The sequence below is a fragment of the Nerophis ophidion genome, linkage group LG17, assembly GCF_033978795.1.
Source record: "Nerophis ophidion isolate RoL-2023_Sa linkage group LG17, RoL_Noph_v1.0, whole genome shotgun sequence".
Classification (NCBI taxonomy): Eukaryota; Metazoa; Chordata; class Actinopteri; order Syngnathiformes; family Syngnathidae; genus Nerophis; species Nerophis ophidion.
The window spans coordinates 8,501,316-8,521,579 of NC_084627.1; the positions used below are offsets into that span (position 1 = coordinate 8,501,316).

Sequence of the window (20,264 nt, forward strand, 5' to 3'; positions counted from 1 at the left end):
GGGTTTGGGTTTTTTTAAAACCTCATTGCTCAAAAAATAAAAATGCATCTAAATCAGTGTTATGATTTATTGGCCTAATAAGGCTCTAACTACATATCAAATATTGCACTTTTAAAATATTTTACAGAGGAAATATTGCATGTTTTGTGTGCATGCCATAAAAAAAAATGTTTTCTATGGGCATAAAACCAACAAAATGTAAAATCAATGAATAAATCCGAAGTTGATCTAGTTTTGGAAGTGAAAAATAAAAAGTTTGATTTATTTATCAGTGAGGCCCTTTTGGATCCCTGGGAATTTTAGTGAGATTTTTCTATCTCTGCTCAAAAAATAAAGCATCAAAATCCACATTTTGTGAATTGTTCATCTATTTAAGGCTCCAAATAATTCACATCAAATTTCATATTTGGTTTTTGCCAAAAAAAAACAGGATTTTCTTTACCAAAAAATTTCGAAAAATTATTTTATACCAACAGATATGAAGTTAATCCGGACTTTTAAGTGTTGGAAAAAAATGTCTTATTTTTATGACCAAGACTAAAAAAATGTCTTATTTTTATGACCAAGACTAAACTTGAGGGGAGCCCTTTAGGTTAAAAGAAAATCTATATGGTTTTTTCAAATGAAAAATATCAAAATGGCCCCTGCATGCTTTGGTTTTTCAGTGTGTGGCCCTCAGTGGAGGAAGTTTGGACAGCCCTGGTAAGGGACAAGTGGTAGAAAATGGATGGTTTAAAGCGGGGTTGTCAAACCTACGGCCCGTGGGCCGGATCAGGCCCGCGAACAGGTCTTACCCGACCCGCTGGATGACTTTGCTAAGTATAAAAATGAGCCAACATTTTTAATGAAAGAAACTGCTGTTCTAAATGTGTCCACTGGGTGTCACAATAGCAATTCTTTGTATATTTGTTGATGATGCTACATATGTAAAAAACATCAAATAAACCACACGTTAGTGTAGCAGTCAAGGGAAATGAGCAAACTACATATATAACATCCTGTAATTTGATTTTGGTATTTTTTTATCTTAATAGATTGAAAAAGAACACTAATGAGTCGACTGATGAATTCAGAAAGTATCAATAATGACAAATAAAGCTAGAATACTATTCATTTCCATTTTGGGAGAACATCTGCACCGTAACACAACATGAATGGATTAACGTGGACCCCGACTTAAACAAGTTGAAAAACTTATTGGTGTGTTACCATTTAGTGGTCAATTGTACGGAATATGTACTGTACTGTGCAATCTACTAATAAAAGTATCAATCAATCAATCAAACATAAACACAACATAACAAATACCCAGAATCCCATGCAGCCCTAACTCTTCCGGGCTACAATATACACCCCTGCCCGCCCCGCCCCGCCCCCAACCCCGCCCCCTATTGTTTCGAGAGGGGCATTGGTATTTGGGTTTTTCCTGGAAAGTTGGCAAGAGTTGGCAAGTATGTTGCTAGGGCGGGAAACCCATTCAAAGAAGGTGAATTCATTAAAAAGTGCATGTTAGATTTTTTTTAAGAAATCTTTTCTTGTGGCCCAGCCTCACCCAGTTTCTGCATCCTGTGGCCCCCAGGTAAAGTGAGTTTGAGACCCTTGCTTTAACCTTTAAAGTTTAAAGGGACTCAGGCTGCTGTTCCACCTCCAGGCCAGCAGGGGGCGACGATGCTCCTTTTCTTCAGCATTGCCAGATGGAGAAAGTAAACATCTTCCCGAGCGAGGCGTGTTGGAAGTTAGTCAGTTGAGAGTTGAAAATGGCAACAAACATGTCCTAATGTTTATGTAACATGTCCTAATGTTTATGTTTCTTATTAAGTCTCTGACCTCACTCCTGCCGCCTTTCGCACTTTCGCCAGTCGGCTAACTCATGAGCGCTTAGTTAGCCAGTTAGCTAGCCAGTTAGCTAGCGGGCTGTCAGCGGCGTCTTGTTGTTGTTTTCCTCGTCAAAAGTGGACTTTAGTGCGGCCAACACACATGAGTGTGTCCCTGGTCGTCATCCGCCTGGAGATAGCCGAGCAGTCTCCATCCCCGCGAGGCTTCCAGTACTCCGCCGGTGAGTCTTAAACCTTCTTCGCCGGGGCGAGTTGAGTGAGCTAAATGAGCTAGGAGAACTGAGCTAAGTGAGCTAGGAGAGCTAAATAAATGATAAATGGGTTGTATTTGTATAGCGCTTTTCTACCTTCAAAGTACTCAAAGCGCTTTGACACTACTTCCACATTTACCCATTCACACACTGATGGAGGGAGCTGCCATGCAAGGCGCTAACCAGCACCCATCAGGAGCAAGGGTGAAGTGTCTTGCTCAGGACACAACGGACGTGACGAGGTTGGTACTAGGTGGGATTTGAACCCGGGACCCTCGGGTTGTGCACGGCCACTCTCCCACTGCCGTCCCTAAGTGAGCTAGATGAGCCAAGTGAGCCAGGTGAGCTAAGTAAGCTAAATGAGCTAGGTTAGCTAGGTGAGTTAGATGAGCTAGGTGAGTTAAGTGAGATAGATGAGCTAGGTGAGCTAGATGAGCCAAGTGAGCCAGGTGAGCTAAGTGAGATAGGTGAGCTAGATGAGCTAAGTGAGCCAGGTGAACTGAGTGAGCCAGGTAGGCTAAGTAAGCTAGATGAGCTAGGTTAGCTAAGTAAGCTAGATGAGTTAAGTGAGCTGGATGAGCTAGGTGAGTTAAGTGAGCTAAGTGAGCTAGATGAGTTAAGTGAGCTAGAAGAACTAAGTGAGCTAGATGAGTTAAGTGAGCTGGATGAGCCAGGTGAGTTAAGTGAGCTAGATGAGCTAAGTGAGCTAGGAAAGCTAAGTGAGCTAGGTGAGCTAAGTGAGTTAGGTGAGTTAAGTGAGCTAGGTGTGGCCGTGCCAGCAACCTGAGGGTTCCTGGTTCAATCCCCACCTTCTACCAACCTCGTCACGCCTGTTGTGTCCTTGAGCAAGAAACTTCACCCTTGCTCCTGATGGTTCGTGGTTAGCGCCTTGCATGGCAGCTCCCGCCATCAGTGTGTGAATGTGTGTGTGAATGTGGAAGTAGTGTCAAAGCGCTTTGAGTACCTTGAAGGTAGAAAAGCGCTATACAAGTACAACCCATTTACCATTTACCATTTAGGTGAGCTAAGTGAGCTAGATCAGCTAAGTGAGCTAGATGAGCTAAGTGAGCTAGGAGAGCTAAGTGAGCTAGATGAGCTAAGTGAGCTGGGTGAGCTAGATGAGCTAAGTGAGTTAGGTGAGTTAAGTGAGCTAGATGAGCTAAGTGAGTTAGGTGAGTTAAGTGAGCTAGATGAGCTAAGTGAGTTAGGTGAGTTAAGTGAGCTAGATGAGCTAGGTGAGTTAAGTGAGCTAAGTGAGTTAGGTGAGTTAAGTGAGCTAAGTGAGCTAGGTGAGTTAAGTGAGCTAAGTGAGCTAGGTAGGTCTTTATTGTCATTGCAACAAGTACAACACAACTTTGTTTTCAGCACAAACATGTTCAAGATTAGACAAACAAACAGTGTACAGAGTTACAGAACAAGGACGCTAGGTGAACTAAGTGAGCTAGATGAGCTAAGTGAGCTAGGTGGCAGTGACGAGGATGCGTCAACATCTTGTATATTTGTGTATTTGTTGACGTGAGGACTGTGTTCACTAGAGGGCATGTCGGAGGAGCAGCTGCAGGAGCAGTGCTTGAGTCTGGCCAGGCTGGCTCTGAATGGAAAGAGTGAGCTGGAGAGAAGTGCGGTGTTGCACCAACACATGGGCAGCAGAGCCATGGGCGACATGGTCATCGAGACCTTTGAACCCAGCCCAGGTAAGAACACACCTGGAGGAAGGACGTGTGCTTGTGACCAGAGGTGGGTTAGTTCAGGGGTCGGGAACCTTTTTGGCTGAGAGAGCAATGAAAGCCCATCCATCTTCTTCCACTTATCCGAGCCGGGTCGCGGGGGCAGCAGCCTAAGCAGGGAAGCCCAGACTTCCCTCTCCCCAGCCACTTCGTCCAGCTCCTGCCGGGGCATCCCGAGGCGTTCCCAAGCCAGCCGGAAGACATAGTCTTCCCAACGTGTCCTAGGTCTTCCCCGTGGCCTCCTACCGGTCAGACGTGCCCGAAACACCTCCCTAGGGAGGCGTTTGGGTGGCATCCTGATCAGATGCACTAACCTAGATGCTCCTCTCCATGTGGAGGAGCAGCGGCTTTACTTTGAGCTTTTCACCCTATCCCTAAGTGTTCTGGAGAGTCATAAAGGACTTTATGGTTCTATAAAGGTAGTCTCATTCACCCCCGGGGCGTCGGTCAGGACACAATGGACAGGACAGTTCGTTTGGCATATGGCAGTTTACTTGGTGAGTAGGCAGGTTGACAGGCATGGCAGGTTACATTGGATTGGCTGAATGGTACAACAGTGGTAAGTATTGGTGGTTCTGCAGTAAACAGATAAGAACATCATAACCAATTAGTATAGATTAAATTAGATAGTACTTTATTTATTCCGTCAGGAGAGTTCCTTCAGGAAAATTACAATTTTCAGCACAATCCCATTCAAGATCAGACAAACATTAAAGGGAGACAGAACAGGATTGCTGACGGGTCTGCCGGCTTCCAGCGCCCCTTACAAAAAAAGATGAGATACAGGTAAACAAGGGGGGGAAAAAAAATATAAGATTGAAATAAAATAAAAAAATCGGTCTTAGCCTGGGCCGGCCCTGGAGAGGGGGGTGCAGACTGAGGCCAAGGGAAAAAAACAACAACTCATAGCCATAGTACACATCCCTCTTACATGTGTGTAAGAGGGAAACATCAAAGAACATATAGGACATTAAAGACATTAAAGCAGCATATAGAATACCATAGCCTACGTAGTAATAGTACATATCACCTTAGTGATATGTACTATTATGGGGCGGTATAGCTCGGTTGGTAGAGCGGCCGTGCCAGCAACTTGAGGGTTGCAGGTTCGATCCCAGCTTGCACCATCCTAGTCACTGCCGTTGTGTCCTTGGGCAAGACACTTTACCCACCTGCTCCCAGTGCCACCCACACTGGTTTTAAAATGTAACTTAGATATTGGGTTTCACTATGTAAAGCGCTTTGAGTCACTTGGGAAAAGCGCTATATAAATATAATTCACTTCACTAATTCACTAATATATCATGGATTCACAATATAGCATATACCGGTAATAATTGGCATTTAGTACACATTAGCTTCACCAGTAAACAGGAAGCCCTGCCATACACACTACAGGATAGCATCAAACCAAACACTCAAATAACATCATCCCCACATTGAACTGAATTGAAGTGTCTTAACTAGACCACAAGGTGTCACTGTACGCTACAGAAGGCACGTAAACGTGGTGTTTGTGACCTGCCGGGCAGGATAAGGTGCTCGCTTACATGTACAAAGGCACAAAATGTCCGAAAATGCTGTCTTTGAAAAGATAAAGAACTGGTACATGAAATACATTGTCTGGACCAAGGGTAGGGAACCTATGGCTCTAGAGCCAGATGTGGCTCTTTTGATGACTGCATCTGGCTCTCAGATAAATCTGAGCTGACATTGCTTAACACGATAAGTAATGAATAATTCCACTTGTAATCACAGTGTTAAAAATGACGTTCAAATTATATAACATTCTCATTCATTTTAATCCAACCATCCATTTTCTATCCCACCTGTTCAAGAAGTTGCATTAATGGGAAGAAGTATTATATTTATTATTGGTTAGCTTTAGAATAACAATGTTATTAAAAAGAATAGGAGACTTATTATACTCTAAAAATGTTGGTCTTGCTTAAAAATGCACGCATTTAACTGTATTCAGTGTTAAAAAGTATGATATGGCTCTCACGGAAATACATTTTGAAATATTTGGCTTTCATGGCTGTCTCAGCCAAAAAGGTTCCCGACCCCTGGTCTAGACGCTGTAAACAAGGCACACTGCGCGCCAAACAACTCCGACGTAAGTAATGGATTACTTTCAACTAGCGTCGGAACCAAACGAATGCAGAGAAGTCAAACAGGTACTTAAACGTGTACATTAGAATTCTTAACTATATAATGAACTTACGTTCGTCAGTGACGCACCAGGCACCGCAGTGCTGTACAATATTACAAGTTGGATATATATATATATATTTATATATATATATATATATATATATATATATATATATATATATATATATATATATATACAGGCAGCAAATGTAAATGACGGGCATTCACCGCTCTGTGCTCTGTTTTGGTTAGAATGAATGAGCGTGCCCCACAATGCTTTGCGCTCTTAAGGTGGACGGCTCATAATAGTCTCTTAAGGTAGCACAGAGTTTGGGAACCTTTCTAACACCAAGGGAGAGACCCGCCACCAGGTGGAGAAAACTCTTTTGGGCCGCTTGTACCCGTGATCTTGTCCTTTCAGTCATAACCCAAAGCTCATGACCGTAGGTGAGGATGGGAACATAGATCGAGTGGTAAATTGAGAGCTTTGCCTTCCGGCTCAGCTCTTTCTTCACCACTACGGATCGATACAACGTCCGCATTACTGAAGACGCCGCACCGATCCACCGATCCACCTGTCGATCTCACGATCCACTCTTCCCTCACTCGTGAACAAGACTCCTAGGTACTTGAGCACCTCCACTTGGGGCAGGGTCTCCTCCCCAACCCGGAGATGGCTGTCCACCCTTTTCCGGGCGAGAACCATGGACTCGGACTTGGAGGCGCTGATTCTCATTCCGGTCGCTTCACACTCGGCTGCGAACCGATCCAGTGAGAGCTGAAGATCCCGGCCAGATGAAGCCATCAGGACCACATCATCAGCAAAAAGCAGAGACCTGATCCCGCGGCCACCAAACTGGATCCCTTCAACGCCCTGACTGCGCCTAGAAATTCTGTCCATAAAAGTTATGATGAAAGCCAAATATTTTAAAATGTACTTCCGGGAGAGCCATATCATATTTTTTTAACACTGAATACAACTACATTTGTGCATTTTTAAGTAAGACCAACAATTTTAAAGTATAATAAGTTTCTTATTCTTTTTAATAACATTGTTATTCTAAAGTTAACCAATAATAAATGGCAAATATGTTATACTTGTATAGTGCTTTTCTACCTTCAAGGTAGGGCTGGGCGATGTGGCCTTTTTTTAATATTGCAATATTTTTAGGCCATATCGCGATATACGATATATATTACGATTATTTGCCTTGGCCTTGAATGAACACTTGATACATATAATCACAGCAGTATGATGATTATGTGTCTACATTCAAACATTCTTCTTCATACTGCATTCATACATGCTACTTTTGAACTTTCATGCAGAGAGGGAAATCACAACTAAGTCAATCGACCAAAAGTGTATTTATTAAATAATAAAAGTGTATTTATTAAACAGTTATTAAGCAGTGGCACAAACATTCATGTCATTTCCCAAACAGAAAGTGCAAGATAGTCCAGAGACATTTTAGGTGTCTAAAAATGAGCTGCATAATAGGAAATCAAATAGTGTTCATCCTTCGCTATGTGGTAGGTCACTACGGAAAGTTATTACATTTTCTTGTTGACTATTTTTTTCATACGGTGTTGATCTGGAAATGTTTGTCTCTGCATCTTGATGGTGTAGCACCGAACGGAAATGTTGACATGCAGAGTAAACACTCTTCATTCTCTAGCAGGTGACTTGTCCAATGATGCTACATATTAGCAGTAATTCTACTTTTTATAGCAACGCTTTTGCCGCATGCTTGACTTATTACGGTTGTCTGTTCGACATATTCCCACTTGAAGCCAAACCACCACCAGACAATGGACCCCCTGCTGCTTTTCTTGGTAATTAATTCTTCCGTCGTTTGTTACCAGATCCACACCTTTTTTCTCTGGTATTACCACTCGCACGGCTCTGCTAGCATCACAGCTAACGTTACCCATGCTGTTCCCTCTCTGCTGGGCGAGGGCGTATACGTATGTGACGTATTAGGTGACAGTAAGTGACGTTTGTAAGAAGGTGCGCTTACAGGGGGCAGTGGACTCGACAAGAAAGAGTGGGGAGAGCCTGTAGTGTAATGCCAGCAGCTAAAAGCAACTGTGTGAGAACGTATACTCCAATATCACCATATTGTCATTTTCTTTATCGCACAGCGGCAAACTCGCGCTATATCGTGTATATATCGATATATCTCCCAGCCCTAGCATCTTCAGTAATTCGGACGCTGTATCGATCCATTGTGGTGAAGAAGGAGCTGAGCCGGAAGGCAAAGCTCTCAATTTATCAGTCGATCTAGGTTCCCATCCTTACCTATGGTCATGAGCTTTGGGTTATGACAGAAAGGACAAGATCAAGGGTACAAGCGGCCCAAATGAGTTTCCTCCATCGGGTAGCGGGGCTCTCCCTTAGAAATAGTAAGTGGATTGTACTTGTATGGCGCTTTTCTACGTTTTTTTAAGGAACTCAAAGCGCTTTGACACTATTTCCACATTCACACACTGATGGCGGGAGCTGCCATGCAAGGTGTTAACCAGGCCCATCAGGAGCAAGGGTGAAGTCTCTTGCTCAAGGACACAAACGGATCTGACTATGATGGTAGAAGGTGGGGATTGAACCAGTAACCCTCAGATTGCTGGCACGGCCACTCTCCCAACTACGCCACGCTAACCCCCAGATAGGGTGAGAAGCAAGACTATGTCTCCCGGCTGGCCTGGGAACGCCTCAGGATCCCCAGGAAGAGCTAGGCGAAGTGGCTGGGGAGAGGGAAGTCTGGGCTTCCCTGCTTAGGCTGCTGCCCCCGGGACCTGACCTCGGGTAAGGGGAAGAAGATGGATGGATGGGTAGTTACAGTTACTAGTTACTTTATTTTCAAAAGTAACTTAGTTACTATCTCAGTTACTTACACCAAAAAGTAATGTGTTACTGTGAAAAGTAACTAGTTACCTCATTTTAAAAAAATTTTAAGGCTCCCATTAATGCCCTTTTAGCCTTCATTTCAGTACTGTTATTGCAGTGGAGAATAACGCCATCTGTTGATCAACTTGACACGCAATTGCATCACTGAACTCTGCTAAGCAAAATGGTCTACATACAACACACAAAGACAAAGATATGTTTCAAAGAGACAATTTATTTCGGGCCAGACAAATTGACAAAACTACTTTAAATAGCTGTGACATAACATACATAAGTAACAAACAGCAGAGTAACAACAAAGCTGACACATGACATACACAAAGCCTAAGCAGGCTTTTTTTTTTCTCTCAAGGAATTGTGAAATAAAATCATGTCTTCGGGAGATCAACACTGTACTGAAGCCCAGAACACACTATGCATTTCCCCACTTTTAGTTTAGGGAAAAGGAAAGATTGGCCTGGCCCACTAGGATCCCTCTTTATGTTTGTGAACTTTATAGTATACACATTTAGAGTGATGTGATAATCAAACACTCTAGAAGTCTAGAATGAAAGAGTATATAAGAGAATTGACAGAGTGTGTGTACCTTCAGTGCTGAATGATGAGCATAGTTTAGAGTGTTTTCTTTAGCTCGCTTTCCATTTTTGTGTACTCACTGTTCAGGTACTTGGAAAATGTTGTGTGTCCCATTTGCCGTTTGACGGCGGTATCATGCTAATTAGCTGCCTGAAAGCGGGTGACTCCACTGTAGAAATAGCCTGCATGTCTTCAAGCACATACGCTGCAATGGCTCTATCAGTGTTCCGTCCTAAAATCCTTAGATGGTGGTGGAGGTGAAGTGTGTCTTTCTTTACTAGCTTCGTTGAAGCGTATTGCTTTTGTAGCTGTTTCAACAGATTTGAATTGCTGTTTTGGGCAGTAGATGGGATCTTTGATCCAAGACACAACTTACATTTAACTAGAATGTTATTTTCTTAGTGTTCGACAAAAAAAAAAGTAGTGATAATTCTTCCATGTTAAGAAACTCTGCTTCTGCTGCGCCATGATGTCTTGTTGTTAGCAAACACAGACACGCCCCCTCCCTCCCCCCCACACACACACAGAGCACACCTCTTGTGAAACAGGAAGACACTGCAGCTCTCCAATAAAACACACTCAGATCTTCTCAGTTTCTAGCTGATACTACATAAAAAATAAGGTAAAATAACGCAGTAACGCGTCATGTATTAATAGTAACTGAGTTACTGAATATGAAGAATAACGCGTTCGACGACAAGTTAGCGCCGAAATTACATTGTAACGCGTTACTCCCACACCTGGAGTTATGACATGTGCTTATGACACCATGTGGCAGCGTGCGTGTCCAGCCAATCAGAGAGGAGCGGACGGTCAAAGCCTTCAAAGGCTCAATGGGAGAATTCCAGTGTCTTCCTAAAGCTGTGTCCGTGCAGACAAAGGCGGGGGTGCAAACCCGGGAGGTTCTACCAAGCACAAAAGGAGCGATGCTGACGCTGAGGCCAGCGCAGCCATGGCCCCCGAGTCTCCGTCCAAACAGCTGCCAGATCAGATCTCCTTCTTCAGCGGGAACCCGTCGGTGGAGGTCGTCCACGGAATCATGCATCTCTACAAGACCAAGTGAGGGCCGGAGCGTCGCCGGACGCACGTCTTCTGTGCTCGCCCCGGGTAACTTTCCCCCTCTTCTTCTCGCAGCAAGATGACGTCGCTGACAGAGGACGTTCGTCGGAGCGCCATGGTGTGCATCCTGACCGTGCCGGCCACCATGACCAGCCACGACCTCATGAAGCTCATGGCGCCGTTCAACGACGTCATGGAGCACATGAAGATCATCCGAGACTCCACCCCCAACCAGTACATGGTGCTCATCAAGTTCAGCACGCAGGTCAGGACACCTTTGTTACCTCCGCCAAGGACGGCTTATGTTTATAATAGATTTTATTTGTAAAAGCACTTTACATTGAGCAAACAACCTCAAAATGCCTTTAAAAAAACAACAACGCTGGAACCACAAATAGCTGCCTCCAACAAGTAAAATAAATAGTAAAAAAAATTAAAAGTAGAACAACCTCATAGCTAGAACTAGCACACATACATCCAAAAAAAGGCTTTTATAAACAGGAGGGTTTTTAAGCCTTTTTTAAAAGCATCCACAGTCTGTGGTGCCCTCAGGTCATCAGGTAGAGGCGGAGCAGAAAGCCCAGCCTCCCATTGTTTGTCTGCTAGCTAACGGTGTTGTCCTTAACCCAATATTTTGGGTCCCGGTATGAAAATGTATATTGATACTTTTCAGAATAAATTCATTATTGGCTTTATTTTAACATAATAATCATATGATGCATTAAACATATGTTTATCATTCCAATCGAATAGCGATTTTGGTATTAAATAACATTGTGACATTACTACCGCACTTCTCTTTTAGTAGTAAGTAAACAAACAAAGGCTCTGAATTAGTTGTGTGCAGTAACATTTTTTGTCATTTCCCATTGCATTGTCAAAATTATGAGGGACAAGCAGTTGAAAATGGATTATTATTCTACTTGTTCATTTACAGTTGTCTGTTTACTTTCTGTTTAAAGGCCTACTGTAACCCACTACTACCGACCATGCAGTCTGATAGTTTATATATCAATGATGAAATATTAACATTGCAACACATGCCAATACGGCCTTTTTAGTTTACTAAATTGCAATTTTAAATTTCCCGGGACTTTTTTCTTGAAAACGTCGTGTAATGATGACGTGTACGCGTGACGTCACGGGCTGTTATGAATACGAGCGCTGCGTACACACACAGCTACAAGTCGTCTGCTTTAACGGCATAATTACACAGTATTCTGGACATCTGTGTTGCTGAATCTTTGGCAATTTGTTCAATTAATATTTGAGAAGTCACAGTAGAAAGACGGAGTTGGGAAGCTTCAGCCTTTAGCCACACAAACACACGGTGATTCCTTGTTTAAAATTCACGGAGGTGAAACTTTAGTATGGATCACAGCGGACATGGAGCCCGACTACATGTCAACCAACAGGTTTCGGTGAGAAAATTGTGGTTAAAAAGTCACCTCTTACCGGATATCAGCTGAGCTTGTGCCGTCCATACAGCTTCCCTGAGACACTGCGCGTCAACACCCGGCCGTGGACGTACACTTCCGACTATCAGGTACTGTTAAACTCACTAAAACACTAGCAACACAATAGAAAGATAAGGGATTACATATGAATCCGTCTCAAAGCAACGCGATTGCAATCGCGTTTTTTTTTTTTTCTAGTCCGTCGCTATCAATATCCTCAAACACGAATCTTTCATCCTCGCTCAAATTAATGGGGAAATTGTCATTTTCTCGGTCTGAATAGCTGTTTTTGTTGGAGGCTCCCATTAAAATCAATGTGACTATATGAGGAGCCCTCAACATGTGACATCATCGTCTGCGACTTCCAGTAGAGTCAGGGCTTTTCTCCAGTTGCAAATTTTATCGATAATGTTCCCTACTTACTCCTTTCAGCAAAAATATGGCAATATCGCAAAATGATCAAGTATGACACATAGAATGGACCTGCTATCCCCGTTTAAATAAGAAAATCTCATTTCAGTAGGCCTTTAAACATGTTATATTTCCGCTCCTGTTAAAATCTAACAAGCCCTTATTCCTCTGTTGTTTGATACTACAACTACTGGTATCAATCTAATACCAGGCAGTTACAGGATCATACATTGGTCATATTTAAAGTACAAGCATGGGATAACGTACACAGCTTTTTCTCTTAAAAATACATAATTGCAAAGTTTATTATTATTCAATGTGTTTCTTTTTTATGGGGCAAAAATACAAAATATACAATATTTTTCCCCAAAAGATTTTCAAAGTGGAATATTTGATGTGAAGTAATTGGATCCCTAAAAAGGTCAATTTTTCATAGCAAAATTGATTTAAAATTGATGACATTTTTTTTAATTTAATTATTAACTTCAACTGAAATTCTTGGGGATCCAAAAGTGCCCCACTCATAAAAAGGTCATGCCTTTTTAATTTTTATTTTATTTTTCATTCAACACTGAAATCTCTATATCAGCTTCAGATATATATATATATGTATATATATATATATATTCGGTGTAATTAGTTTAATATATTTATAATAACAATCATTAGGATAATTAGTGTAATTAGTATATAATTAGTATGGATTTTTTTTTTCAAATTTTCATATTTTTCATGTTTTTATGTTGTATTGATGTCTTTATTGTCCAATCAATCAATAATTCATAGCAACATTGATTTTTAGTCATTATTATTTTTTGAGGTATTATAAAAAAAGTGGTGTTATTAGAGTCAACAATACAACTTTTTCTCACTGCATTTCATCTATTTGCTGTTTTATTCCACTTTTTAATGTTTAAAAAATATAAATATATTTTAGTATTTTTAGAATGATGTGCTGCGGGCTGGTAAAACATTAGCTGCGGGCCGCAAATGGCCCCCGGGCCACACTTTGACACCCTGGCTTTACTCGACGTGACGTGTGTGTCCTGTTCAGGCGGACGCCGACAGCTTCTACACCACGTGTAACGGCCGGCAGTTCAACTCCATCGAGGAGGCCGTGTGTCAGCTGGTGTACGTGGAGCGAGCCGAGGTCATCAAGTCTGACGAGGTAAGAGGCGGGAGGGGTCACCGCTTCCTGTCAAGAGAGACACAATGGCCTACTCCCTCCTCCTCTACCGCAGGGCGCCAGCCTGCCAGTGATGGAGCTGACGGAGCTGCCCAAGTGCACCGTGTGCCTGGAGAGAATGGACGAGTCGGTCAACGGCGTGCTGACCACGCTGTGCAACCACAGCTTCCACAGCCAGTGTCTGCAGCGCTGGGAGGACGCCTCGTGAGTCCGCACGTTTACATGCCGCCGCGCTGCAAGTAGGTTTTGTGTCAAATACAGGCGCTTGCACAGGTGGACCCCAGCGGTGCTCAAACTACCGCCCGTTTGCTGGAGACTTTTTTTTTTTCTATTATTGTTGCTACTGGTGGGACATGTCCTGCACAAAATAGAAAATCAACCCAACTCCAGCTGTTTACTAACATTGGTCATGGTTTTTGACGGGAGGGTACTTTATTACGTTCTAATAGAAGTGTACATAGAACTATGTTACAACAGAAAGTCATAAGATATTAAAGGTAAACCAACAAGTAGATTATTAATAGTTCTGACTAAATAATGATGCAATATGTTCCAGCCAACGTCAGCAGCCAAATTAAGAGCTTTTGTTTCTGTTATCATTTACATAACAAATGATATATTATGATGTACAGTATTGTTATCATTTCAACAAAGCACATTTCCCAAGAAAATGGGGAAAAATCAAGGGTTGTCATTTGTATTAAAAAACAAACAGCATTAGAAATGAAATAGTGTGGGAGTCCAGATAATGAGGTGAGAGAGCAGTAGTTCTGAGCCGGTGAGTGTTAATATCAGACTTCTTTCCACAAAAACAACCCTTTTTCCTGTCATAGGATGCCACCTGTGCAACAAATCCAGTCGTGAAATTTCCTCGCTTCTTAATATTCCAAAGTCAACTTTATTATAAGAAAAGTGAAGAGTTTGGGGAACAACAGCAAGTCAGCCACCAAGTGGTAGGCCAGGTAAACTGACAGAGAGAGGTCAGCGGATGGTGACGCACATTGTGCAAAGACTTTCTGCACAGTCAGTTTCTACAGAGCTCCAAACTTCATGTGACCTTCCAAATAGCCCACGTACAGTACGCAGAGAGCTTCATGGAATGGGTTTCCAAGGCCGGGCAGCAGCACCTAAGCCATATATCACCAAGTCCAATGCAAAGCGTGGGAAGCAGTAATGTAAAGCACGTCACCACTGGACTATAGAGCAGTGGAGATGCCTTCTCTGGACTGATGAATCACACATTTCCATCTGACAATCTGATGGACCAGTCTGGGTTTGGAGGTTGCCAGGAGAACGCTACTTTTCGGACTGCATTGTGCCGAGTGGGAAATTTGGAGGAGGAGGAATTATGGTGTCTGGTTGCTTTTTTTAGGGGCAGCACGGTGACAGAGGGGTTAGTACGTCTGTCTCACAATACGAAGGTCCTGAGTAGTCCTGGGTTCAATCCCGGGCTCGGGATCTTTCTGTGTGGACTTTGCATGTTCTCCCTGTGACTGCGTGGGTTCCCTGCTTCCTTCCACCTCCAAAAACATGTACCTGGGGATAAGTTGATTGGCAACACAAAATTGGCCTTAGTGTGTGAATGTGAGTGTGAATGTTGTCTGTCTATCTGTGTTGGCTCTGTGATGAGGTGGCGACTTGTCCAGGGTGTACGCCGCCTTCCACCCGATTGTAGCTGAGATAGGCACCAGCGCCCCCCTCGACCACAAAGGGAATAAGCGGTAGAAAATGGATGGATAGGGTTGTTTTTCAGGAGTTGGGCTTGGCCCATTTGTTCCAGTGAAAGAAACTTTGAATGCTCTAAGATACCAAAACATTTTGAACAATTCCATGGGATGGCACTTCTAGTTCATATGTGTGTAAGGCAGGTGGCCAAATACTTTTGGCATAATACTGTATATTAGTAGGATGCTGCTTATGCTTCATTTCTGTCAGAAAAGAGATGAAAGTGTAGTGTACACGTTAGTTTTTTTCATTCAATTTGAGTTTGTATTGTTTGGGAAATATCCTGCTGTATTTTGTAAGTTAAAAATAACAATTTACACGACAAGAAGCCTTTTATCTGTCCCTAAAAGGTCTGTGCGCTTGCCTTCATTCTATCACTCAGCGCTGTCTATGAAACGTTCCTGTTTAAAGAGGCAGCCTCCATTTAAGTGAGTGAAGTAAGGTGTATTTTGTTGGCAGGTGTCCCGTGTGCCGCTACTGTCAAACTCCGGAGCCCGTGGAGGAGAACAAGTGCTTTGAGTGTGGCGTGCAGGAGGTAACACATCTCGGGTGGATGTCTCACTCCTGGCGTAGCTTCACGCAGCTTTTCCCTCATCCTCAGAACCTCTGGATCTGTTTGATCTGCGGCCACATCGGTTGCGGGCGCTACGTGAGCCGCCACGCCCACAAACACTTTGAGGAGACGCAGCACACCTACGCCATGCAGCTCACCAACCACCGCGTCTGGGACTACGCCGGAGGTGTGCTTCACTCTCTTTGCAAAAAACTGAATGTCGGCGTAACGTTTCCATGTGCCGCCAGACAATTACGTGCACCGGCTGGTGGCGAGCAAGGCGGACGGCAAGATGGTGCAGTACGAGTGCGAGGGCGACACCTGCCAGGCAGAGAAGGTCGACTCCCTCCAGCTGGAGGTAACCTGGCCTCGCCGCCTCCTGTGATGTCCTCACGCCGCTAACAAACGTCTTCCTCTGCTTCCTCAGTACTCTTACCTGCTGACCAGCCAGCTGGAGTCACAGCGTATCTACTGGGAGAACAAGATAGTCCACCTGGAGAAGGACACAGCCGAGGAGGTGCTCACTGCCCCCGTGATGTCGCCATCATAATAATAGATTTTTTTTGTAAAAAGCACTTTACATTTAGTAAACAACCTCAAAGTGCTACAGTGTATTTAAAAAAATAAATAGATTAAATAAAAACTACAACAGCCTAATAGCTAGAAGTAGTATGCGTATATCTAAAAAAAGGCTTTTTTTAAAAAGATGGGTTTTTAAGCCTTTTTTAAAAGCATCCACAGTCTGTGGTGCCCTCAGGTGGTCAGGGAGAGCGTTTCACAGACTGGGAGCGGCGGAGCAGAAAGCCCGGTCTCCCATTGTTCATTGTGTCTTTGTGGCTCACTGTGTGTTTGTGTGGCAGATCAGCAACATGAAGGCCAAATTCAAGGAGACCCTGGAGCGCTGTGACAACCTGGAACGCAGACTTGGAGAGATCAGCAAAGACAAGCAGAGCTTGGATAAAAAGTAGGTTCAACATTCATGCACGTGTCACACAGAATTGAAAAGTAGATTCTATTTTCATGCACATGTCACACAGAAATAAAAAGTAGGTTCGATATCCATGCACGTGTCACAGAGAAATAAAAAGTAGGTTCAACATTCCTGCACGTGTCACACAGAAATAATAAGTAGGTTCAACATTAATGCACATGTCACACAGAAATAATAAGTAGGTGCGATATTCATGCACGTGTCACACAGAAATAAAAAGTAGGTTCAACAATAATGCACGTGTCACACAGTAAAAAAAAAGTAGGTTCAACATTCATGCACGTGTCACACAGAAATAAAAAGTAGGTTCAACATCCATGCACGTGTCACACAGAAATGAAAAGTAGGTTCGATATTCATGTATGTGTCACACAGAAATAAAAAGTAGGTTTGATATTCATGTACGTGTCACACAGAAATAAAAAGTAGGTTTGACATTCATGCATGTGTCACACAGAAATAAAAAGTACGTTCAATATACATGCATCTTTCACACAGAAATAAAAAGTAAGTTTGATATTCATGCACATGTCACACAGAAATAAAAAGTAGGTTCAACAATAATGCACATGTCACACGGGAAAAAAAAGTAGGTTCGACAAAAATGGACTTGTCACACAGAAATAAAAAGTAAGTTCAACAATAATGCACGTGTCACACAGAAAAAAAAGTAGGTGCAACATTCATGCACGTGTCACAGAAATAAAAGTAGGTTCAACATTCATGCACGTGTCACACAGAAATAAAAAGTAGGTTCAACATCAATGCACGTGTCACACAGAAATAAAAAGTAAGTTCAACAATAATGCACGTGTCACACAGAAAAAAAAGTAGGTGCAACATTCATGCACGTGTCACACAGAAATAAAAGTAGGTTCAACATTCATGCACGTGTCACACAGAAATAAAAAGTAGGTTCAACATCAATGCATGTGTCACACAGAAATAAAAATTAGGTTCAACATTCATGCACGTGTCACACAGAAATGAAAAGTAGGTTTGATATTCATGCACATGTCACACAGAAATAAAAAGTACGTTCAATATACATGCATCTTTCACACAGAAATAAAAAGTAGGTTTGATATTCATGCACATGTCACACAGAAATAAAAAGTAGGTTCAACAATAATGCACATGTCACACGGGAAAAAAAAGTAGGTTCGACAAAAATGGACTTGTCACACAGAAATAAAAAGTAAGTTCAACAATAATGCACGTGTCACACAGAAAAAAAAAGTAGGTGCAACATTCATGCACGTGTCACACAGAAATAAAAGTAGGTTCAACATTCATGCACGTGTCACACAGAAATAAAAAGTAGGTTCAACATCAATGCACGTGTCACACAGAAATAAAAAGTAGGTTCAACATTCATGCACGTGTCACACAGAAATGAAAAGTAGGTTTGATATTCATGCACGTGTCACGCAGAAATAAAAAGTACGTTCAATATACATGCATCTTTCACACAGAAATAAAAAGTAGGTTTGATATTCATGCACATGTCACACAGAAATAAAAAGTACGTTCAATATACATGCATCTTTCACACAGAAATAAAAAGTAGGTTTGATATTCATGCACATGTCACACAGAAATAAAAAGTAGGTTCAACAATAATGCACATGTCACACGGGAAAAAAAAGTAGGTTCTACAAAAATGGACTTGTCACACAGAAATAAAAAGTAAGTACAACAATAATGCACGTGTCACACAGAAAAAAAAGTAGGTGCAACATTCATGCACGTGTCACACAGAAATAAAAGTAGGTTCAACATTCATGCACGTGTCACACAGAAATAAAAAGTAGGTTCAACATCAATGCACGTGTCACACAGAAATGAAAAGTAGGTTCGATATTCATGCACGTGTCACACAGAAATTAAATGTAGGTTCAACATTCATGCACGTGTCACACAGAAATAAAAAGTAGGTTCAACATCAATGCACGTGTTACACAGAAATAAAAAGTAGGTTCAACATTCATGCACGTGTCACACAGAAATAAAAAGTAGGTTTGATATTCATGCACGTGTCACACAGAAATAAAAAGTAGGTTTAACATCAATGCACACGTCACACAGAAATAATAAGTAGGTTCAACATTCATGCACGTGTCACACAGAAATGAAAAGTAGGTTCGATATTCATGCACGTGTCACACAGAAATTAAATGTAGGTTCAACATTCATGCACGTGTCACACAGAAATTAAATGTAGGTTCAACATTCATACACGTGTCACACAGAAATAAAAAGTAGGTTCAACATCAATGCACGTGTTACACAGAAATAAAAAGTAGGTTCAACATTCATGCACGTGTCACACAGAAATAAAAAGTAGGTTTGATATTCATGCACGTGTCACACAGAAATAAAAAGTAGGTTTGATATTCATGCACGTGTTACACAGAAATGAAAAGTAGGTTCAACATCAATGCACACGTCACACAGAAATAAAAAGTAGGTTCAACGTCCATGCACATGTCACACAGAAATGAAAAGTAGGTTCGATATTCATGCACGTGTTACACAGAAATAAAAAGTAAGTTGAACATACATACATCTTTCACAGAAATGAAAAGTAGGTTCAACATATATTTTTTGTACTCTTTATGATTTTTGTATTTGGAGCAGTTAAAAGTGGAGAGGGAGTCAAAGAGACAGAAATTGGCTGCTCAGAAATTTGCCAGGAAGGTTGTGTAAATAATGTCAATAACTAGATGGACCATCTGTGACTGTGAAGTGAACACTAGTAAGGTTGTAAATACTATCTAGAGTAGGCTAACCCATGTGGTTCCTGTGGATGTGAACATTATTACTGTGGTGACTCAATAACATAGTGACTGAAACACACACTCATTCATTTGGATGAATGTATTTATGTCAACTCTGGGGCTTTTTTATTTTTGCTAAGTTTTGCATGTTCAATTGCTGAAAAACCAGTAGCTTTGGGAAGAGGGTGGGACCAGGGACCTGGACCTGGGTTTTAGTCTTTTTCATGAAGTCAAATGACATGTGTGATGACATCATCCTCTCCCGGGTGAATCATTAAGGGAATTGTTGGGAAAAATGGGCAAGTGATTCCAAGGAACTGATAGACTGGCTGACATTTTAACATACTATTCGTGCACTCAGAACACTAAGTGTAAGTACTAGAGATGTCCGATGGTATCCGACTGCCGATATTATCAGCCGATAAACGTTTATTGGTATCAGTTTCAAAAAGTAAAATTTATGACTTTTTAAAACGTCGCTGTGTACACGGCCGTATGGAGAAGTACAGATCGCCAATAAACCTTAAAGGCACTGCCTTTGCGTGCCGGCCCACTCACATCATATCTACGGCTTTTCACACACACAAGTGAATGCAAGGCATACTTGGTCAACAGCTATACAGGTCACACTGAGGGTGGCCATATAAACAA

At 42.1% G+C, this 20,264-nt stretch overlaps 1 protein-coding gene and 1 long non-coding RNA gene across 2 annotated transcripts in view; both read left to right on the top strand.

Annotated features, from left to right (window-relative positions):
- Positions 1–1,663: 1,663 nt before the first annotated feature.
- The window catches only part of brap (BRCA1 associated protein), a 22,458-nt gene continuing 3,857 nt past the window's right edge, over positions 1,664–20,264 (top strand). Inside the window, exons 1-11 of the mRNA XM_061876059.1 lie at positions 1,664–2,056; positions 3,622–3,780; positions 10,327–10,510; positions 10,586–10,775; positions 13,433–13,546; positions 13,620–13,768; positions 15,749–15,824; positions 15,891–16,029; positions 16,091–16,200; positions 16,270–16,359; positions 16,703–16,806. Coding sequence (XP_061732043.1) covers positions 1,978–2,056; positions 3,622–3,780; positions 10,327–10,510; positions 10,586–10,775; positions 13,433–13,546; positions 13,620–13,768; positions 15,749–15,824; positions 15,891–16,029; positions 16,091–16,200; positions 16,270–16,359; positions 16,703–16,806 — 1,394 coding nt within the window. The 5' untranslated portion in view covers positions 1,664–1,977. The remainder of the gene's footprint in view (positions 2,057–3,621; positions 3,781–10,326; positions 10,511–10,585; positions 10,776–13,432; positions 13,547–13,619; positions 13,769–15,748; positions 15,825–15,890; positions 16,030–16,090; positions 16,201–16,269; positions 16,360–16,702; positions 16,807–20,264) is intronic.
- The window catches only part of LOC133535961 (uncharacterized), a 5,358-nt gene continuing 1,906 nt past the window's right edge, over positions 16,813–20,264 (top strand). Inside the window, exons 1-2 of the long non-coding RNA XR_009802360.1 lie at positions 16,813–17,707; positions 17,790–20,264. The exon at positions 17,790–20,264 is cut by the window's right edge and continues 1,906 nt beyond it. This is a non-coding gene — a long non-coding RNA (uncharacterized LOC133535961). The remainder of the gene's footprint in view (positions 17,708–17,789) is intronic.